Source organism: Chanodichthys erythropterus, chromosome 18 (assembly GCF_024489055.1).
Source record: "Chanodichthys erythropterus isolate Z2021 chromosome 18, ASM2448905v1, whole genome shotgun sequence".
Lineage (NCBI taxonomy): Eukaryota > Metazoa > Chordata > Actinopteri > Cypriniformes > Xenocyprididae > Chanodichthys > Chanodichthys erythropterus.
In genome coordinates this window covers 16,688,085-16,712,430 of record NC_090238.1, presented here as the reverse complement: position 1 = coordinate 16,712,430, position 24,346 = coordinate 16,688,085, and the positions used below count along the sequence as shown (strand labels likewise).

Below are 24,346 nucleotides of genomic sequence, written 5' to 3'. Positions count from 1 at the left end.
GGAGTTTTATCACTGAAGCGCCATACAAATTTACTTTTACAGACGTCCATATGAGAAACAATTTTTGTCCGAATCGGGCTTAAGACAGCAATAGTAGAGTTCTTTTATTACAGTTTATAGATTCTACAGAATAGAAACCACTGCTTCTTTACCAGGAGTGGGGTTTGAACCCACGAGGACATTTGTCCATTGGATCTTAAGTCCAACGCCTTAACCACTCGGCCATCCTGGTCGCTTTTGATAGGTTGTAGATGTTGAAATTGCTCCTCTGATATACATTCAAAATTCTGTTGTCTTTGTAATGCAAAGCAGATTTCCCAAACTAAATCATGCTAGAATAGGTGTTTGTTACCAGGAGTGGGGTTTGAACCCACGAGGACATTTGTCCATTGGATCTTAAGTCCAACGCCTTAACCACTCGGCCATCCTGGTCACTTTAGATCGGTTGTAGATGTTGAAATTGCTCCTCTGATATACAGTCAAAATTCTGTTGTCTTTATAATGCAAAGCAGAATTCCCAAGCTAAATCATGCTAGAATAGACATTTGTTACCAGGAGTGGAGTTTGAACCTACGAGGACATTTGTCCATTGGATTTTAAGTCCAACGCCTTAACCACTCGGCCATCCTAGTGACTCCTGTTTGTTTTGATGTGATATTTTCAGACTCTACCTGAAAGGAACACAGAGCCCTCATTTGTCTCCTGCACTGCTGTGTAAGTTCTGATGAGATGGGCAGGACACGGGTGTTCAGGCTGGATCGATTGAACATGATAGTGTCTAGTTTCTTTTGTATCTTGCTCAGAGCTCAAAGGTGAGCTTGTTAACTGAAAACAAAGGGCCAAAGACATAATCAAGTGTGAGGCAAAACAGACACATTTTAATATTATTAAATGAGAAAATGTTCCTTTTTGTGTTAACTATTTCTTTAATATCAGGTGTAAACTGGTCCCTAATGATGATACAGTAAATTGTGAACTGAACAAAATAAAAGTGCCTTCAGTCTAAATTTTGTGACAAAGGCATCAGAAAACAGAGCTGCCTTTAAGCATCAGATCTGTGCTTTGGCAGCATGTGACAACATATTGGGCGGATGTGAGAGAGTTTTGCCTGCAGAATGTATGCAGATATCACAGGTGAAAGTGTTGTGCTGCAGGAGCAGTTTAAGATGCATGAACGCAGAAGAACGTAGACCTTTGATCTGACATTCTACATTAGTGTGTGTTCTTCTCATCTGACCTGGCTGGTCCACAAGACTATTGTTAATTAGTTACTAGTCATTTAGCAGCTACATTCCTACCTAAAGGAATATAATATAATGATCCTAAATGTGAACGTACAACATTTCTGAAATAATTGTGTGTGTGTTTTATAAGTGAGGCCCCAGGACTATAGCAAGCATCCTTCAAATTACTATGCAGTACATAGACTAGATATTCAATTGTTAGCTTACCAAAACTCAATATAGTCAAGAAGTTAATTTGCTTTAGTGTTGATGTTAGTGTTCATCGGACAATAATTGAACAATGTTTTAAATGTTTTTTCTATTGATATACAGAAGATAATTCTAATAACTTCAAGTTATGATTATTCTTATTTATTAAATTATGACTCTTCAAATGCATTATTTTTATAGATATAATTTACAGTTATGTTACCAGGAGTGGGGTTTGAACCCATAAGGACATTGGGGTATTGGATCTTAAGTCCAACGCCTTAACCACTCGGCCATCCTGGTCATGTTTGACAGGTTGAAGATGTCGAAATTGCTCCTTTGATATACATTCAAAATTCTGTTTCCACTTGTCTTAATAATGCAAAGCAGAACTCCTGAACTAATTAATATTAGAATAGATGTTCATAACCAGGAGTGGGGTTTGAACCCACGAGGACATTTGTCCATTGGATCTTAAGTACAACGCCTTAACCACTCAGCCATCCTGGGTAGCGTTTCCTAAAAGCATCTTAAGCCTAATTGAAACCAATGGAGCTACGATCAACTTAAGCTTACGATGCTTTTGGGAAACGCAGCCCTGGTCCCTTTTGCCAGGTCGAAATTGCTCTTTTGATATACATTCAAAATTCTGTTTTCTCTTGTTGTTAAAATGCAAAGCAGAATTCCAAAACTAATTCATACTAGAATAGACATTTGTTACCAGGAGTGGGGTTTGAACCCACGAGGACATTTGTCCATTGGATCTTAAGTCCAACGCCTTAACCACTCAGCCATCCTGGTCGCTTTGTACTACAAACACCTTTACTTTTTTTGCAGGTACTACAGAACCACTTCAAGAAACCAGTTTGCTAGTAACGCAATCACATACAGCTGCATTACTATATTCTAGTAAAAATGCACATTAATCTACCAGGAGTGGGTTTCAAACCTACAAGGACATTTGTTTATTGGATCTTAAGCCTGTTGATTTACCAGGAGTGGGGTTTGAACCCATGAGGACATTTGTCCATTGGATCTTAAGTCCAACACCTTAACCACTCAGCCATCCTGATTACTTTATGATGCTCACACTTTGAGAAACGCAATCACAAAGCAATGCAGTATTTTATTTAAAGTACACATTGATGTACTAGGAGTGGGGTTTGAACCCATGGGGATTGTCATCTACTAGATCTTAAGTCCAACGCCTTAACCACTCGGCCATCCTGGTTAAGCTTGTATTTTGAGAAACCAGTTTGTTAGTAATGCAATCACATACCGATACATGACTATATTCTATTTAAAATACACACTGGTCAACCTTAATTACTCAGCCATCCTGGTTGTTAGGTTTTTTTCCAAGCCATGTTTCAGTTGACTGATCCTGCTAGTCTCATCTGTACTCTGAAAACCAGAAACCCAGAACTCACTGAAAACTGAAAACCATTCAGTTGAATCACTAGTAAACCAGCATCATTATACACAGCAAAAGCAATTTCATTACCCCCAACCAAACATAATGGAAAGTCTTCAGCCTCCTGTCACTCTGTCCTGTCTTAACAGCCGCATTCCTTTATCAATTTACATGCTCAGTCAGCACACCGTTCGCATCAATGATTTCTCTGTCAGTTCGTTGTTTTTCTATTGGAAACCACCCTTACACGGAAAGAATCCGTCAAACGCACGCACTGGTATGAGCGCTGACAGTGGAGGAGCCCCGCATGGTGAAAGTTGATCCTGATCTTCAGCGCATCGCAGGGAAACCAGCATATCTGGCATTCCTCTCAGACATAAAAGGATGGGGGATATTCATCTGTGTTTGGACTCAGTCTGTGCCGATTTGGGTCTGGATATCTAGTGCTGGCACCTCCCAAAAAATCTCAGAGGCGATAATATGGTTGTAGGTTTGTCGAATGCGTCGTCTGTTAAGCAAAATTATGACTTTTGGAAGCATATTTTGAGCGGTGCATAATGAATCACACGGTGGGTTGTTATTGAGAACTTTTGGTGAGTTCATTCACAGTCATCTTTATTGGAACAGCTTGAGTTCATCTGTAAATAACACCCACATTTAGGCTGCATGTTGTGCGGTGTGCTGGCAGACTAAAAAAGAACGATTCTCCAGCCGACCGGAACATAAGCAGGATGGTGGGCAATGCAAATTCTGGCATTTACAGCAGAAAAATGTCACCTTTCCCAAGGGACAAGGCTGCAACAGTGGCCTTTGGATATAAGAACATTGTGAGATAAGATATTGATGGGTGTAGCTGCTCTATACGGCTGCTTTTATGACACCCACAAGTGATCGACTTTGAGATAAAGACGACAGAGACAGATATATCACTCATATTTGCTCTGAATAGAACTAATTAAAAACACTATCTAAAAATGTGCTTTGCACTCATGCAAATTTACATGTGACATTCTACCATGATAATGTGAATATTCACAGCGATCATGATTTGCACCATCAGGGATGTGGCTCCCAGAGTGAGTTTTATGACAGTTTGATGAGATTAAATACCAAAGGCATCTCCATTATCTGCCTAATGATAAAGCAATTAGTGGTGACTTTCAAACACATCTAGAAGCTCCTGAGTAAATTTGTACATGTATCCATCAAATAGAACAGACCAAAACTGTCAATTCTAAGTCTCCCTTTTCCTAACTCCTGTTTCTTCAACATTGAGACTCTCTCCAATTCATGTTCCATCAAAGTTTATAGGAATCCTGTGAGTTTTGCAGATTCATCAATCACCTGGCCAGTGTATATGACTTGAAAAAATTACATTCAGTGGCTAATTAAAATTTTAACAGTGCTTTTCTAAAATTGAGGTGTTAAAGAAAACACCTTACGGGCATTGTGGAGTGAGCAGAGCACATGGGAATTCAATAGTCTGAAATATTCATCCCAATATGCCTGTGAAAATGTAACTATATAAAACAGAAAATCAGTTTACACTGCAAGAAGATGTCTAAGAAGAAATATCTTTTTTTTAAATTAAGCTGCCTGAAAGAAAACTGTTCTGCTGATATCTATCTATTGTATAACTGTCAAGCTACAAGAGTTAAGGGGGGAATCGTCTTTTGTGCAAGAAAGGTCTATTAATAAATAAAGTCTTGTACAAACAAGAGTGCAGTTTCATTTAGCATGTATTCAAAAAATGTTTCACATTCAATATTCACAATACCCAATATACTGCCTGGTTTCTAAACTATACATGCGTATACAGTTCAACAATTTCATCAAAGGCAAGTGTATGTGCATATAGGAAATCAAATTGTCCAGCACAGATGTTTGAGAACTTAAACAGTTCATGAATTGAAGGAAAGCAGTGTTATCTTTTGTTGAATATAGTTACAGATGACAAAGAAGTTGACGAGGTCATTTGTTGTCCTATGCTTGAATGGCTGGTCAATTTCAGTATCTCACACTTGAACCAAAGGTGGCTTCAGCAACACGGTGTGCAAGTAATCATGTAGAGGTAATCATAGTTGATTCGCAAAAGTTACATCACAGCAAAAATCCTCTATAAAAGGAAAACAATATACCAATTAAACTAAATACATTCCATGCAAGTTCATCACACTGATACAAACATTAAACTTACGTTTGAGCAGGAAACAAACAGTTTCTCAAACAGGATTAGGCAAACAGGTAGTGAACAGGTAGCAAACAACCATGGAGGCACCAAACAGACCCTACCATTTACTCTACTGTTTCCTGTTATATACCAAAATGAGTATGCTCCCTCTCCCCCTAGAGTCCAGGAAGAACATAGCAACCACAAATACAATAAACCTTGTGACAGGCAATGACTGTTACATATCCACCTCCTCATGTTTGACTTTTTAAACTTTTCCTACATTGCCAAAATAAGGTTTCAAATTCTGTACATGGAAGGTATCTGCATTTTCTGGGTGTTCCATGAACGAAACCATGTAATTAACAGGACCAAGGCATTTAACCACTTTGGCAGGACCTTTCCATTTGGCAGCCAATTTGGCCATAAAACCTTCATCAGCACGGGACAGAGGATGTGTACGAACCCATACTAAATCTCCAATTCGAAAATGAACTTGTCGCCTTCGAAGATTATAGTATTTGCGTTGTTTGCTTTGGGCTCGTTCAACATTTCTTTGCACAGATTGTATGAGTTCCTGTGCCTTTTCGAGAACGGGGTAGGCTGGGCTGTTTGGATCAGGTGGTCTCATGATAGCTCTTTCTAGAGGTCCTTTCAATTTGCGACCAAGCATGACTTCAGCCGGAGTGAATCCCGTACTTTCTTGCCATGCCGTGTTGATAGCAAATCTGAATTCTGCTAGCCACTTGTCCCAATGGCGATGATGGTCCCGTACATATGATGCAATCATGGTCTTGAGTGTTCGGTTTACCCGTTCAGTCAAATTGGTTTGTGGATGAGCAGCAGTGGTAAGCTTCTGGATGACATTCCATTGTTTGCAGATTAAATTGATGAGCTGGGAGGTGAATTGTGTTCCTCGATCAGACACCAAGTACCTTGGGGTGCCCCATCTAGTAAAAACTTCAACAAGAATGCGTGAAATTTTAGGAGCTTTGGCTACTCGCAGAGGGAACAATTCCACCCACTTTGAACAGTAATCAACTATTACTAGGAGATGTTCGTTTTGTTTTGAACTTCTGGGGAATGGTCCAATAAGGTCAATCCCCAGCATATACCCAGGTTCCACTATCGGCGTAGACTGCATATGGCCAGCCAACTTCGATACACTCGGTTTGTATTTTTGACATACCTGGCATTCTTTGCAATGCTTCCATACATCAGCACGTATCATTGGCCAATAGCATATGTCTACCAGTCTCAACAATGTCTTGAGTCTGCCGAGATGCCCACTCAAGGGGTTGTCATGAGCGTAGTTCAAGAAATCAGCTCTCAGTGAGGATGGAATGACAAGTTGAAGTTTTTCTCCTTTATGCCCTTGAGATATGCTTCTGAAAAGAAAGCCATTCTTCATGACATAATGGATACGTTTGGGATCAGGACTAGGGGTTGACTGAATTTCAGCAATGAGTTTTTGGGTTTCTGCATCATCTTGTTGGGCTTTGGCAATGTCTGACCATTCTATAGGAAAGGCTGCAAAGGTAGTTGAAGAATCCTTGGGATTTAACGGAGTGAGTAGGTTGAGTGATGAAGATTCATTAAAACTACGGGAAAGTGTGTCAGGAACAATGTTACATTGGCCTTTCCTATACTTGACAGTGAATTCAAACTCCTGGAGACGGATACCCCAACGTATCAATCGGGATGAGGGTTTAGGATGGTTGAAAACCCAGGTAAGAGCAGCATGGTCAGTGATCACTTCAAATGGTCTTCCCTCAAGGTAAGGTCTCCATTTTTCTATTGCCCATACCACAGCACAACACTCCTTTTCCGAAACGGAGTAGGACTTCTCAGCTCCTCTTAAAAGGCGTGAAGCATAAGCGATTACATGTTCCACTCCTGCAATATCTTGGGTTAGAACAGCTCCTACTCCAAGATCGCTGGCATCCGTCTGTACTTTGAATGGTTTACTCAGGTCGGGGGCAATGAGGATTGGTGCACTAATCAACTCACGCTTGATCAACTCAAAGGAATTCTGACATTCTTCGGTCCACCTCCATGTAGCTCCTTTCTTTTTCAAGGCATGTAATGATGCAACTTTCTCTGAGAATTTTGGAATAAATCTCTGGTACCAGCCTGCCATACCCAGAAATCGTTGCACTTCCTTCAGAGACTTCGGTACAGGGAAATCATTCACAGCTTTGACTTTGTCTTCGTCTGTCTTTATTCCCTCCACTGAAAGCACATGTCCAAGAAATTTCAACGACTTCTGCATCAAGTTGCACTTTTGAAGATTCAACGTTAAGCCTGCTTTGTGTAAGCATTGCAACACTTCTCTCAGATGGTTAAGATGCTCTTGCTCAGACGTGGAGTACACTACGATATCATCAATGTACACAAAACAGTTTTTTCCTTTCTGATCCTTCAGCACAAATTCCATAAGACGTTGGAACGAGGCTGCTGAGTTTTTAAGGCCAAAAGGTAAACGTAAAAATTCATATAGCCCTGATTGTGTTACAAAAGCCGTTTTGTGAATACTTTCAGGGTCCACCTCAACCTGCCACTACCCACTTTTAAGATCGAGGGTACTGAACACTGCAGCTCCATGCACAGACTCAAGGATATCATGGATCTGAGGCATGGGATATCCATCCAGATATGTCTTTGCATTTAGCCCTCTGTAATCAATACAGAACCTTTGTCCACCTCCCTTCTTTGGCACTAGGACTACCGGTGCAGCCCAAGAAGAAAAGGAAGGTTGGATGATCTTCTTATCCAGCATCGACTTGATCTCTTGTTCAATGAAAGCTTGTTTTTCTTGTGATACACGGTAAGCTTTCTTACGAACAGGCACTTCATTGGTGGTAATAATGCGATGACTAACCACACTAGTGTGTCCGATTTCACTTGTACAGACAGTAGGCCATTCTTGGAGTAGATGATGAAGTTGTGACCGGAATACAGAAGAGATATCAGCATTTGTGATCAACTGTTGAATATACTGCCTGGTTTCTGTTGTTTCCTCTGGAATAGGTAAGGCAATGAAAAGTGACAGCAATGCATCTTTAACAAGAGGGGTCAAGAATGAAAATGTTTCTTCTTGATAATCAGTGATAGCAGGTAAGGTATACAGAGCATTGCCGATATCCAAATGAATTCCAGTTATTACCAGAAAATCCATACCTAGTACCATGGGTACTGTAAGATCATAATCCTTCATTACAAACAATTCGACCTCATACATTCTTCCATGTAGCTCACATTCACAACGCCATACTCCTATAGCATGTAATACTTGACCATTGGCTTGCTTGAAGGTTTGTCCACCACTTGATTTAAGCTGTTCTTTATGTCCCAGCTTCCTCCAACAAGACTCTTGTATCAGCGTTAGTGAGCTTCCAGTATCAACCAGGGCTTGAAAGTATCTTCCTCTGACCAACAAAGGCAATGTCAAAGTTTTTAAATTATACTCACTCATCATAGGTTGTAGGATGCGGGTTGAAGAAGGATTTAACTTGGACTGAGAATCTCGTTCAAGTGGGGACTTTCTTTTCTGGGTTTCAACATTAACCTGACTCCAATACCGCTTCGCTTCTTCAAAATCTCTCTCAATTTGTGTTCCAGTTCTTACCAACTCACTCACTTCCTTCACATTTCCTCTCAGCAAACTCGCAAGTCTGGGGTTACAATTTCTCAAAATGGCCTGAACAATCTCTTTTTCTGTCATCTCTTTCTTCCATCTTAAACAAAGAGCTCGATAGTGGTAAGCAAAATCACGAATGGATTCTCTGGAACCTTGTTTCCTTTCTAAAAGACGTTTTGTAGCTTCAGCTTCATAATCATCGGTAAGGAAAGCGTGCAAAAACTCTTGTTTAAATTGCTCCCAGGTAAGTACATGTCTTCTTTCAGCCAACCACCAGTCTTTAGCCGTCCCCTTTAGCACAGAAGTAAGGGATGCAAGGATTTCAGAATCTGTGAGGGGTCTAATTGCAAAATACTCCTCACAACGTTCTATGAAAGAGACAGGATCATCAGAATCGAATTGAGGAAATTCAGCTTTTATAGGTGGACGATAAAAGATATCATTTACATTGTCTGGTAAGCTGGCAATTTGGTTAGATCTTGCATGGTGAGCTGGTGCAGAGAATGGAGGAGAAACTGGAGTAGATACAACATGAGCATAGCTTTTAATCTTGGCATCAATCTGAGTGTCTCTTCTTTTCAGACAGTCAACCATTGACTTTCCCAAATCTTGGATGCTTAACTCAAGGCCCTGCTTAACCCGTTCACATTCTCTCTGAATTTTATAATTCAATCTCTCTTCCAGCAACTTACACTGACTGCTAAACTCTGTTTGGGAGCAACATTGACTTAATTTTTGTAGGCAGGTTTGTACCTCACCTTTTAAAGCTGTAACCCTCTCAGCCAGTCCATGGCTAAATTGCTCGGTGGGACTAAAATCAGGAGCTATATCATCTGGAGGAGGAGGAGGAGGAAGAGGAATGTCAGATTGCACATCAGATTCATTTTCGTTGTCTGAGTTAAGGTACAATTCACTGAAAGTGCTTATGAGATCTTTTATTGGAGGTGGGTCTCTTCTAGTCACAAAAGGACCAGCGGTGAAATCAGCCGCGGGTTCATACTCATCCTCTGCATCACGTGATAATATTGACATTGCTATAATACATTGCACACATTAAACGAAACAAACACTACATAGACCTTTCACTTCAATATGCAACATAAGGGTCCCCGTACGGGCCACCAATCTATAACCATCCCAGTTACTTTGCACAGGTCAAGCTACAAGAGTTAAGGGGGGAATCGTCTTTTGTGCAAGAAAGGTCTATTAATAAATAAAGTCTTGTACAAACAAGAGTGCAGTTTCATTTAGCATGTATTCAAAAAATGTTTCACATTCAATATTCACAATACCCAATATACTGCCTGGTTTCTAAACTATACATGCGTATACAGTTCAACAATTTCATCAAATACAAGTGTATGTGCATATAGGAAATCAAATTGTCCAGCACAGATGTTTGAGAACTTAAACAGTTCATGAATTGAAGGAAAGCAGTGTTATCTTTTGTTGAATATAGTTACAGATGACGAAGAAGTTGACGAGGTCATTTGTTGTCCTATGCTTGAATGGCTGGTCAATTTCAGTATCTCACACTTGAACCAAAGGTGGCTTCAGCAACACGGTGTGCAAGTAATCATGTAGAGGTAATCATAGTTGATTCGCAAAAGTTACATCACAGCAAAAATCCTCTATAAAAGGAAAACAATATACCAATTAAACTAAATACATTCCATGCAAGTTCATCACACTGATACAAACATTAAACTAACGTTTGAGCAGGAAACAAACAGTTTCACAAACAGTTTCTCAAACAGGATTAGGCAAACAGGTAGTGAACAGGTAGCAAACAACCATGAGGCACCAAACAGACCCTACCATTTACTCTACTGTTTCCTGTTATATACCAAAATGAGTATGCTCCCTCTCCCCCTAGAGTCCAGGAAGAACATAACAACCACAAATACAATAAACCTTGTGACAGGCAATGACTGTTACAATTGTAATGGACATATCAACTTCAGGTTTATTGATTCTATAATCCGAGATGGGATCTCAGCCCACTAAAAAATATGAAACTTGCTTTCTCTGTACGACTACAAGCACATATAAGTAGCTGGATAAGATCTGTGCATCCCGAGTTTATACTTCAAATGCCACAATATAAATCAAATCAATCATTGAAATGAAAAGTGCTCAAATGACATTTCACTGTGGAATTGTTTTTAAACTCTCCTGTAAATATCAGGGAATAAAGCATAACATATGCAGAATATAACAAGCAATGAACTCTAGCCTACAAGCCTCCAAAGGACTGGGCTAAGAAGGTCCAGTGTCATTAGAATGGAGCCTTCCGTTTGAGAAGCACCCATTAACCGTTCTGATTCCATTCACTTGTATGGACTCCATATGACTGATTCAAAGATGTAACTCGTCTTTTAGAACTGCTCACTCGTATAGATCTGATAAGGATACTCTGATCAAGCTGTGTTTTTGATTCACTAAAAAGAGCCAGCTCATAAGAGTCATTTGTTTGTGAATAAGACTACACTTGTTTCGTTGTTTATGCTCACACGCCGTGCCGTGGGGACAACTGGAAAGGAGTTTTTTGTCCTTGTTTTGGTGCACAGTATTTATAGCGTCAGCATATTCAATACAGACTTCAAACCCACTTTAAAGACTCGGGTAAAATATTTTGCTGTGGCGATGAAGCTTAAGAAACTGGAGAACAGTGCAGATAACATGCAGACTTGCTCTTAAAGGGATAGTTCACCCAGAAATGAAAATTTTGTCATCATTTAATTACCTTCAAGTAGTTCCGAACCTGTATACATTTATTTGTTCTGGTGTACACAAAGGACGATATTTGGAAGAATGTTTGTAACCAAGCAGATCTCACACCCCATTGACTACCATAGTATTTTTTTACCACTATGGTAGTCAACGGGGGACGAGATCTGCTTGGTTACAAAATTGCATCAAAATATCTTCTTTTATACAGGTTTGGAACAACTTGAGGGTTAGTAAATGATGACAACATTTACATTTTTGGGTGAACTATCCAAAGCAAAAAAAGTTAATATATGCACTAAAATCAAAACAGCAAAGATTGTCAATAAAAGTGAAGTTAGATTTGAGAAAAGCTCTGCATTATTTGTTTGCCTAGGCTATAATTTGGTAGTTTATTTTATGCATTAGTCATTTTATGCAGTTCCAGATACATTATCCAGATACATTTTGGGGCCATTGTATTAAACACAAATTAATTCATGTCAATTCATTCAGAACTAAGTGTTCTGAATGATTCGACATTCATTAATTTGTGTTTAATGCAAAATAACTATATGTGCATATATATATATATATGTATGTGTGTGTGTGTGTATATACATGTATATACATACTGTATATATATACAAAAGCAACCATTATACAAATCATCGATGAGGTTTCAGAAATACTATAAAATGCAAAATACAAAATAAATGTGAATCTAAATGTTTTGATGTTGCGAACTAGTAGCAATGTGGGCACCACTGAGTGAGTATGTGGGTTTGGCTGCTGTTCCAGTGTTCTTAAAGACCTTTAATAACCCAGAAGAGAGCATCTCCTTTAATTAGTCGTGCTGCTCTATCCAAACTGCTCTCACCCACAAAAGCCGTGAGAGATCATAGGGAAACCACCTCCTCCGCCACCATCCTGCCGCATATGCTGGCTAATGAGCCCCCTACCAGGATCTTATCCCTGCTTCTGAAAATTAGAGGCTCAATGCATGCAATGGACAGAATTTTTGGTAATGGGCATAGAGTTGCTGGACATATCTAAACAAACCTGGAAGTATTGGTTATATGGAACAGAAAAAGACATGAGTCTTTGTAGTGCAGGGACTGTGGGTGTAAAAGAGGGTTTCATTAAATTCTGTCCGCTAGCACGTTATTAGATCTGAGCCGGTTTGAAGCTATTGGTTGAGACTTATCACTGTGGCTCAGAGGAGCTTTACCTCAAAAGTAGACTCTATAAACTTGTATAGATAAGTCTTACTGTATCTACAGCTCCTGATGTACCATTGCTAGAAATGCTGCCACACCTCTGGTGGATTAGGGGGATGTACAGACACCAATGCATGAAATGACAGTATCATTACAGCGTCAAAGGTCAGCTGCATTCCTTTTTTCCCAGACTACAAAAGAGCTGTCCTGATTTGTGCACACATATTCAGCAGGTTAGTAGAGAAGTGTCGTGTGTGATGTGTTCTCAACAATGCACCTTATGCATAATTCAGATGGAATATGCAAAAACCGCAGGTAGGATTCTTTTTGCTATTAAATAACACCAGGATGAAATATTTAACAAACCGTAATGGCATTTCTGGACCTCTGTTCCCAGGAAAGGCAAAAAGATGTACAGATTAGTTTCCTGCTTCTCTGATTTTTCCTTAAAGGAATGACCTTAGCAATCTCATGTGTCTCCTTTAGAGTTTCAGAAGAGATCTCAGCTTAGATTTGCCAAGATACCAACGTTTTCTTTTCAATAAGGAAATGAACGAACAGCAACAATAATTTTAGCTTTTGTTCTTCTGAAGAAGAATTGGAAATAGTTATGTGTTGATCTCAGTGGAATCCACTTGAACTATTATAGGATTATTTCTCCTTTCCAGAGGCAATAACAGGGGAATCTCCTCTACATATGACTCTCAAATCTATTATATTGATCCTTAAATTAGAAAAAATAAGTCTTGAGAGATGCTAGTTCTTATTGTCTTAATGCACTAAAACAATCATTCAAAGACAAACCAATAAGTACAATGTCTAAGAACAAATATATGCCTGAATGTCTCTGATGCTCTAGAGAAGCAATTTTCTCCTGCGTTATCAAAATGTCTATCAATGTAGTGATGATGGTATTATAGTCGCTAATCCATATGGCGTCGAGATTGGATTTCTATGGTAATTATGTCTGCTGCTTTGAATTCGGCTTTGCATTGAGAAGACAAAATAAACTGTTGTGCTGATCTAGGGTCAGAAAAGTCTGTTGTTTAAATATGTGCTTAACATGAAATTTAATCTTGAATGCTTTGATTTCAATAATTACATTTCACCGCATGACAGATGTTATAACTGCTCCATGACCACAATTCTATAACAAGCAAAGACTCAGAAAGAAAGCATATTAGTCACAGTTTATAGAGAGAGTGTTTCCTTTTGGGAGGCATTTATAATGGTGCATTCAATAGGTCAGCTGTTTGTTTAGTATAGTGAATATGCAGTCCAGTTATTTGAAGGTATTTCCACTGTAAAAAAGAATTGTTGGTTTAACTTAAAAAAGTAAGTTACCTGGTTGCCTTAAAATTTTGAGTTTGTTGAAATTAAAAATTTGAGTTAATACAATGAAGGTGATTGATTTAATCAACAAAAACTCAAAATATTATGTTATCTGGACCACATTAATTATTGAAGTTGATTTGACAAAAGAAAAACTGTTGTGATAAATCATGAAAATATTTTTTTACAGTGTAGAGAGCGCACACTCGCAAAGAAGACATTAGATGTCTATTATATGCATGTATATGATACAGATATGGAAGGATATCAGGCTATATTCTATGGTGTATTACATCATTTAAACTACATTTTCTTAAAGAAAAAGTTAAAAACTAACAATTAAAGGTTCAGCTACAAATTAGATTTGGTGCAATCCGAACACTTTGTTTGTAGACTGTGCACATTGTATTCAGATTCAGTCTTTATTAATAATTTATTAGAGGCACTTAGAGTAAAATAAGTTTCCAAAACTAAACTTCAGCTAAAGTTACTTGGCATACCCTTTCCATAGTCTTGCAACTGCATTTCATAGCATTATTGAGATTTAATGTTTGCCTCCTGTCTCCACACATTTGACTGTGAAATATTAAAGCGTTATGAATAACTCTCTAAGTATCACACTGCACACACTTCAGTCAAAAACACGAGTAATGGTAAACATGTTGAGGGTTTATAGTCACAAAAAGTAGTTCAAAACCACTTGAAAAAGCAAGTGCTCTTATATGAGAAGTGTTCGGAAAGGAGATGCGAACTTTCCTCAATCTGTCAACCTTTAACAGAGCTGTAAACCTACATAAATAGCTTGTTCTCCCTCAAGCAGAATGTTTTGTTCTCAAAAACATTGGTTGTGTTGTTATGCACAGATAGGTTGCTGCTTTGAAACATGACAATTTGATAAGCATTACTGAACAGATGCTGTTGTATTTCTGTGCAGGTGAAAGTGATGGTACGCGTATGTCCTTCAACGCCCACCAGCGCGGCAGAGTCCAGCTCTTTCCTGAAGGTCGATTCTCGTAAGAAGCAAGTGACCATTATGGACCCAGCGGCCAATTCTCAGCAGAATCAAACTCAGAAACGCGGCACCTCCAACCAGGCTCCTCCAAAGATGTTTGCATTTGATGCAGCCTTCTCCCATGATGCCTCTCAGGTGAGGGATTGGTACTAGTTTTAAAGTTTGTTCTTACCATTAAACATGCAGTGTGTCATTTCATCCACTAGTGGCAGAACTGCAATATAATTGCCTCCTTATACAAAGCAACATGTTCTTAATACAGGGAATTACCCTGCGGAGCAACCTGTCTTAAAGGATTAGTTCACTTTCAAATAAAATGTTCCTGATAATTTACTCACCCCCATGTCATCCAAGATGTCCATGTCCTCCTTTCTTCAGTCGAAAAGAAATTAAGGTTTTTGATTCCAGGATTAGTCTCCATATAGTGGACTTCAATAGACTCCAAACAGTTGAAGGTAGTTGATAAAACATGGACAAGTCATTGCTGCTATCAAGACCGTCTCTTGCACACACCAGAAGAAACATTTTACTCTTAACAAGTGTTAAAATATCTAAATTGTCAAGTTAAAATATCTAAAAATCCTTAAAACTACTATTGGTTTATATTAACATTTCTTTATTTAGCACACATTTTTATCCAAAGTGACTTACAGTTTAATTGAGAAGCAAAACAAATAAATATTAAGTAAAAACAATAAAGTAAAAAAGTTTTTATTGAAAACAAGTCAACAGACTTATTAAAAATACCTTAATTTAATTTAAATCATGTAAATTCTTTTTTTATTCAGTTGTTTATTTCTGCAGAGTGTGAATTTGATTGGCTGTTCTCTGTTTCCTGGCAGGCAGAGGTTTGTGCAGGAACTGTGGCTGAAGTCATCCAGTCTGTAGTTAATGGAGCAGATGGCTGTGTGTTTTGCTTTGGACACTCCAAACTAGGTAAGAGACAAATAGCTGAGACCAAAAAACACAACTTTAAAGGTGCCCTCGAATGAAAAATTGAATTTATCTTGGCATAGTCAAATAACAAGAGTTCAGTACATGGAAATGACATACAGTGAGTCTCAAACTCCATTGTTTCCTCCTTTTTATATAAATCTCATTTGTTTAAAAGACCTCCGAAGAACAGGCAAATCTCAACATAACACTGACTGTTACGTAACAGTCGGGGTGTACGCTCCCAAAATTTGCATATGCCAGCCCATGTTCCCAACATTATGAAAGGCATTAGACAAAGGCAGCCAGTAACGTCTGGATCTGCACAGCTGAATCATCAGACTAGGTAATCAAGCAAGAACAATAGCGAAAAATGGCAGATGGAGCAAAAATAACTGACATGATCCATGATATCATGATATTTTTAGTGATATTTGTAAATTGTCTTTCTAAATGTTGCGTTAGCATGTTGCTAATGTACTGTTAAATGTGGTTAAAGTTACCATCGTTTCTTATTGTATTCACGGAGACAAGACTGTTGCTATTTTCATTATTAAACACTTGCAGTCTGTATAATTCATAAACACAACTTCATTCTTTATAAATCTCTCCAACAGTGTAGCATTAGCCGTTAGCCATGGAGCACAGCCTCAAACTCATTCAGAATCAATGTAAACAATATAGCAGTATACACTACTCACATAATCCGACGCATGCATGACGAACACTTTGTAAAGATCAATTTGAGGGTTATATTAGCTGTGTAAACTTTGTTTATGCTCCGTGGGTGTGGAGCAGGAGAATTAAAGGGCCAGTAGCCCTGAATCGGCTCATTTATAATGATGCCCCAAAATAGGCAGTTAAAAAATGAATTTAAAAACATCTATGGGGTATTTTGAGCTGAAACTTCACAGACACATTCAGGGGACACCTTAGACTTATATTACATCTTTTTTTAAAAGGTTCTAGGGCACCTTTTAGTATATATATATATATATATATATATTCAGTGTCTCTGTAATATATGAGCCTATCACAAAGTGCTTCCATTGCCCCTTTATAATATCTTGTAATTGCCTTTTCAGGCAGACATCTTTCATGTCTTTGTAATGAATGTCACAACCTTAATACATTCTGTAATGTTTTCATCCCTCATATGTGTTTTATGTTCAGTAAATAACCATCCCCCGTCGTTCCCAACACCTCAACCGTTTACATCGTGTGAATTAGATGGAATTAGTTTCATAGCACGCATGGCAGACTACAAGATGATCTCACCCTGCTTTGCTGTCATTGTCCATTGTTGTTTCTGGAAGATTAGTGTAAAATTTAACCAGCCGTTTGCTTGGAAAACAATGGGAAAATGCTACTGTGGTTGCTGGTCAGTTATTTGATGACATCGTGCAATTCCTCAGATTCCTCGTTTCCATTAACCTTTACTCGAAAACCAAAGACCTGCTCATACATCATTGTAAAAGCATTCCACTGTGATTTAATTGGTCAGATGCCCAAAGCTAATTAACTAGCTGTAATAATCGAGACACTGGCCTGTTAGTGCTTTGAAAGTAATCATCTTGGACATTTGGCTTTACATTGTGGCTGTATAAAACAAGAAACAAAAGAATCATGGTGAACTTGTGCAGTGCAATGAGACAACCCCTGGTCACCATTGGTGCTGTAGTGCATGAAAACCTAATATACTATTTTTTAAGATTTTTAACTGGCTTGAGCACACAGATTTGTTTTTTGGCTTTTGGCTTTAGCCTTCAAATCAACCAGAGAGAGAATAACTAATAACCATAGATCCTGTATGTCATGCTGTTTGTGAGGATGCACATGGCATATGGAGAATATTACAATACTCTAGCAGTGTTTTAAAATGAAGCTTTATCTCCTATCCTGAAACTGCTTGATCAGCCTGGAGGCTTATTTATGCTTTATTGCAATAAGTCAAAATCCATAAAACTGAAGGACAAGCTGAAGCCCATAATGGATTTGTGTGTGTGTAAAATTTTTAAGAGAGATGCTGTAGTAATTGAATCTCATAAGCTCTGCCTTCCAATCATGCCACTCTCTATCCAGTTTGATTGAATTACTGACTCTCAGTTCACCTGCTACAGAGCATCCATCTTATTTTCCGCTTGGAAGTATAAGCACAGCGACATTAATTGATGTGAAAGACCATTTTTGACAGAGCAGGTTTGATATGTTACAATGCTTTACATAAAAATGTAAAACGTATTAAAACAAATAATAATAAAAATAAATATAAAGCACATAAATTATAAATAAATGTAATTGAACTAACTCATGTTTAAATAAATTATTTTACGTCTACAATAAAATGTTTCTGTTATGTGTTTTAATGGATTTTAATGCAGTGTCATCATGATGACAAATTATATGTTACCAGGGTGAACCGGTATAATGCATTGTCATGTGTATGTTGTTTTTTGGTTTCGGGTACTTTTACATGACAACGATTTACTAAAAACTGAAAAGTTTTTCCTTTGCTTTTCAAAACAATCCCTGCTCACATAGATCCGTGAAAATGACTAAAAATGGCCAGTAGTTGGCGATGTCACTTTGCAAAGACTTCCAGCAACACTGTGCACTTATAGACTGAACATGTAATATGTATGTGCATGACACCACAAACCCCCATCACCCCTCACTGCCTGCCCAGCAGCCAGCCAGCCAGCCAACCAGCCAACCAGCAAACCCCCCCCCCAAAAAAAAACATGACCCTGGTACAGTATCCAAGAACCATTGTTCATTAATTGAAATAAAGCTGAAATAAAATAAAACAATAAAACAGAAATATTGGATGAACCAAAACTAACTAAGGGGCCACTTACACAACACTGTTTTCAACTAAAAGCGTAGAACTTATTCTTTGTTTTGGACTTTCATTTACATGACAATAGAGTTTTGGGGCCTGAAAATGCAAGCTTTTGAAAACGGGTTTCAAAGTGCAAGATTTTGAAAACAATAAAATTATCGTCTCTGTGTAAAATACAAAAAAGTGAAATTGTGAAAAAGGTGATGTCATGCGCATGCATATAATGTTTTCAGTCTATAGTCGCGTAGATTTTCTTTACAAAGTCATATCGCCAACTACTGGTCTGGCATGAATAATGCAGCATTTTAGTAGTTTTTGTGGATCCGGATCAAATTTACTACGTTGTTGTCTGTATGTGAAAAATGCAAAGGTAAAACCTTAAATTGCTAAAACTGAAATAAAAAATGAAAGCTAAATACAAATATTTAAAAAAGCTAATAAAATGACAAAAGCACATCACAAAACTACTAAAACTTAAAATATAGTAAAAGATCTGAATATATATATATATATATAACTAATTAAAATATTAATACGAATAATTACTTTACTATTACAGTATATAAATAATACTAAACACTGTGTGAAATGGCATAGTATAACACCTCGTTAAATTTTCCTTAAAGTGTTAATTATTAGAGTGATCATAGCCCCGCCCCTTTTCAGTGCTGCGCTCGTTGTCTTTTGACTTCCGGCTTGTATTTCCACATATAATTATATAACTGCTCATTTTAAAATCCTCCCGTTCTACTGACATTTGTTAAGACACCCACTTTAAACATTACAATGCTCATGATAACTTTTGTTAACTCTACAACACGTAAATCCTCTTCACCAGCTAATTCTTCTTCAACAGCGATGCCATAGAAATATACAGGACTACAGCGAAAACGGAAGTTCAAAGACAATATTCTAAAGATGGCAGCGCGCATGTTTCTCTGGAAAATAAGGTCTATATAATCTGAAAGTATGAAAAATCTGCCCCATGTGCATCATATTAAATCATGAATAAATCTATAATCGGCTGCATCTGCACAATTGAAGGATTGGCTTGTATTTATGAACAGTTGTGATGTTTGAATCACCATGAACCGTGCAAATGAGCATATTTGTCCTATTTCAGCAGACACTCGATCATCTCTGTTTCTGTTTCTCACTCTCTAACCAACCCAAACTAGAGGAATCCGTCTTTTGAAGTTAAATCTGGTCTGAATGTGTGCTGTGACATATGGCTTTGTTTAGTGGCCCCTTTCATGTCAACAGCAGGGGTATTTATGCATGTGACTGTGTGGAGGGCAATGTCCAGAAATGAATCCAGGGAAGCTGCCAATCAACAGGCTGTTGTTCCGGTTCTGGTCCTGCGGGTGAACCTGCTTTTAATGCCCAGTGCTGCCCACATGGCGTATGTGCTTACTCAACCACACTACGACATATGGCAAATGTCAGCGTACTGTCAAACAACGGGCTTTTCTGGAAATAAGAACCCATTTAAGGCAGACAAAACACTCTTGTGATTAGGCACGGTACATTTTCCAACTATATTTATAAGCACAATTACATTAATCTTGTCAATTTTCCAGTTGTAATGGATTTTTAATTGTATTGGAATGTGTTGGTGTAGCGTGTATGTGACATCTGTCACTGTGGTTTATGCCAGAGTGCTGGTATGGAAGCTAAATATCACATTAGAAAGTGTGAAATAGACCACACATATTGGTGTAATGGTCTTGAGGCCAAACAGACACCATGGCTTTTAGCACCTGACCTACTGTATTTCTACTGTACCGTTCCACTCTATACTTGCCAATCATTGTATGCAAAGCAATCCATCGTCAACTTGATTCTTGGTCTTGTTACAGGCAAATCCTACACTATGATTGGCAAGGACGATTCCATGCAGAGTTTCGGGATCATCCCGTGTGCCATTTCCTGGCTATTCAAATTGATCAACGAGTGCAAGGAAAAGACAGGCGCACGTTTCTCCGTACGAGTGTCAGCTGTGGAGGTCTGGGGAAAAGACGAGAACCTGAAAGATCTGTTGTCAGAGGTGGCGACAGGCAGTCTGCAGGACGGCCAGTCTCCTGGAGTCTACCTCTGCGAGGACCCCATCTGCGGGATGCAGGTAAAATAGTCTTTCTGATCATTAATGATGTTCTCAGTTCTTTAATTATACAGTATATTGTTCATGTAAGGGGTTGTAATCACTGATTGATGCTAAAATACTGTGAAAAATAGATATTAAAATGTGCATTTTATTCAAATTTTATTTTGATGTAAATAACATAAGTAACATTAAAGGAGAAGTGTGTAATTTTTACAATGTTAAAATGTCTATTCCATTTTAATATGATTTCCATAAATGTAAAATCTTTGGCACTATGTTTTAACCATTGGTGTGGTTTTGGGGCCAGTTATTTTAGTATTATTTAGATACTATTATTGTATTTAGAAATATTTTGAAATGGCTTTTATATTTTCAGTTTTTATTTTTATTTAAATTTTTTAGTAATTTTATGTGCTTTAGTCACATTTAGCTTTTAGTCTTTTTTTTTTTTTTTTTTTTTTTATATAATAATTTTTTTATTACTTATTTTGCTGTGTTCACGCCATGTTGCAATTACCATAATTTCAAGATGACAACACGTGACGTTCTGCTCAGAACTGTTCTTGTCCTTGACTGGGAAATATGCATTTCTATGGCTATAACGCATAAATAAAGCTGCAGTGGTCAGGTGGTACAATGGTCACGTGGCACAAGTAGGAGCTCTCAGAAAATTCTCAGCTTGCAATTTGTAATTTCGAGCTCTAAGAGGATGTGAACGAAGTTAAAATCTTGTAATCACGGGAATTACGACTTGGCGTGAACACCTGTAAGCGGAGTGATAATATTTCCTCTGGAACGGAGAGCGCTTTTCTGAAGATTCCTCTCGAGAATCTGTGAAATAAGCAATAGGTCTAAGGTTATGTTCAAATATTCATTTAATGAAGTTGAGAACCGTATACATTACTGCACAGTAAACATCAAAGTTAAGAACAAAGGAGAAGAAATTGAAAGGGAGTGTGGAGAAACAAAGCAAAGATTAGTTTTGTGATATACTCACAGCAAAGTTTTTGTTGTTGTTCTTTGCTTAGGGGTAAAAAGAAGTTGCAGTGGTATAGCTTCTGTTAGTGAACATCCTGACGCCGCTCACACTGCCTTTTGGATGAATATGCAAATATGTGCTTCCTCTCAATAACAGCAGTAAAGAAAGCATCTGATCACAGTGATGTGGATATATTTGCACAAGCTCTGTAATTCAGCACCATCCAGTCACGTCATGTTTATTTATACCACTTTTTACCATGGTATGTCTGAATACTCGATTCTGATAGGCTGGAAAGTGTGCAATAAACCGTTCTATATTAATACTGTTTTCATTCAAGCACAAAGACGCACATGTCACTCTAAGATTGCCTTGCACACACACAGAAACATTCAGGAGCTAGTTTTATTAAAAAAAAAGTTTCACTATTGAATCACTACATTATATTTCTCAGCAACAAAGGGGTAACATCTCTGTTTTTTGAAGTAATTAAACTCACAGCTTCGTTGTTAATAGAAGAGATGATGAACAGACGCAGGTAATTTAAACACATCTCTCTCTCTCTCTCTCGATCGTGAATTCAAATAAATGCTATAATTCATTAATTCAAAGAAATGTAATCTTACACACTACTTTATCTCTGTGTCTGATTCAAAGTGGGCAGAATGCTAGATCTAACTAGCCATAACTGACGAAAATAACTGTAATTTTGGTCAAATATTGCACTGCAAACATCAACAACAGCTTTAAGTTGTCAATGCTGGCAAATGACCGTGGTATAAGCGGGATAATCCACGGTGAGCTGTGCATTAAATCATTTGAATGCACTCGCTATGCATCGGGTGGTTCTTTGCCTCCACATCATGCATTAAAATAATTTAATATCATTAAAATCATTTAATGCACAGCTAGCTGTGGATTATCCATTACTTATACAATATATTGCTTTAAAGTCACACATATCATAACTCCACGACTGAGCCGATTGCATTGGCATAGAGCGGAATATTGATCAGAGCACCACACTGTTCACTTATTACATGCTCTGGTTGCCAAGGCAACATTTGTAATTTTTCATCTGATTTTTATATTTTATTTTATTTTATTTTATTTTATTTCAGCCTAATTTCAATTACCGAAAAGTATCTTTAATAGTTTTAGTTAACAATAACACCACAGTTTAGGCTGTGACTTTTTGTTTGCCTGACCAATGGTAGACAGGGAATTTGTTTTGACATTATTTTGCTATTCTCTTTGTTAGTGATGTAAAAATTACACACTTCGGCTTTAAAATCTATTATAACATGATGCCAAAGATTCATGCTTTTCTTTTCATTGCTGATTCACTTTAAGATGGTCACAGATTTTAAATAATAATAATAAAAGTTTAACAATATTGGCACACTTTTTGCATGTTTTCTGGGAACACAACCAGAGGACAGTGTTAAAAAAAGCATGACAATTTACTACCAATAAAGATTCCATTGTTGGGTGAAATGCTAATACATGATGAGAGGATTAGTCGAGCAGAGACAACCCCTGTCTCTGTAATCCTCAGACATCTGCACTAATCTCATCTTGGACTGATACCTCACAGCAATGGATTGTAATGGCCCCACTTTTATTGTTGTTATGACAGTCAGCCTTATCACACAGTATACAAGCTTCAGACGTGATACCCAAGGCTGTGCTGAAAATACTTTCTTGCCCAATAACAAACCGAACATATATATGTATATATATATATATATATATATATATATATATATATATATATATATTAAGACCTAAAGGGTTAGTTCACCCACAAATAAAAATTCTGTCATTTATTACTCACCCTCATGCCGTTCCACACCCTTAAAACCTTTGTTAATCTTCAGAACACAAATTAAGATATTTGAATTGAAATCCGATGGCTCTGTGAGGCCTCCATAGGGAGCAATGACACTTCCTCTCTCAAGATCCATAAAGGTACTAAAAACATATCTAAATCAGTTCATGTGAGTACAGTGGTTCAACATTAATATTATAAAGCGATGAGAATATTTTTAGTGCACCAAAAAAAAACAAAATAACATCTTATTTAGTGACGGGCGATTTCAAAACACTGCTTCAGGAAGATTCGGAGCATAAATGAATCAGTGTGTCGAATCATGATTCAGATCGCGTGTCAAACTGCCAACGGTTGAAATCACGTGACTTTGGTGCTCCGAACAGCAGATAATAAGCTGATTCATCTGTGCTCCGAATCTTCCTGAAGCAGTGTTTTGAAATCGGCCAACACAAAATAAGACGTTATTTTGTTTTTTTGGCGCTCCAAAAATATTTTCGTCGCTTTATAATATTAATGTTGAACCACTGTACTCACATGAACTGATTTAAATATTTTTTTAGTACATTAATGGATCTTTAGAGAGGAAGTGTCATTGCTCCCTATGGAGGCGTCACGGAGTCATCGGATTTCAACTAAAATATCTTAATTTGTGTTCTGAAGATTAATGAAGGTCTTACGGGTGTGGAACGGCATGAGGGTAAGTAATAAATGACAGGATGAACTA

The 24,346-nt window shown here is 37.8% G+C and overlaps 1 protein-coding gene and 3 non-coding genes across 5 annotated transcripts in view; 1 reads left to right on the top strand and 3 right to left on the bottom strand.

Moving 5' to 3' along the window:
• The window catches only part of kif26ba (kinesin family member 26Ba), a 113,384-nt gene that overhangs the window by 77,085 nt on the left and 11,953 nt on the right, over positions 1-24,346 (top strand). For both annotated transcript variants that reach the window (XM_067368122.1, XM_067368121.1), the window contains exons 6-8: positions 14,853-15,065; positions 15,773-15,866; positions 20,565-20,827. In XM_067368122.1, coding sequence (XP_067224223.1) covers positions 14,853-15,065; positions 15,773-15,866; positions 20,565-20,827 — 570 coding nt within the window. The remainder of the gene's footprint in view (positions 1-14,852; positions 15,066-15,772; positions 15,867-20,564; positions 20,828-24,346) is intronic.
• On the bottom strand, positions 150-232 carry trnal-uaa (transfer RNA leucine (anticodon UAA)). Its single transcript has one exon. It is a non-coding gene; the product is annotated as a tRNA-Leu (tRNA).
• On the bottom strand, positions 350-432 carry trnal-uaa (transfer RNA leucine (anticodon UAA)). Its single transcript has one exon. It is a non-coding gene; the product is annotated as a tRNA-Leu (tRNA).
• Positions 2,152-2,234, bottom strand: trnal-uaa (transfer RNA leucine (anticodon UAA)). The gene has a single exon. It is a non-coding gene; the product is annotated as a tRNA-Leu (tRNA).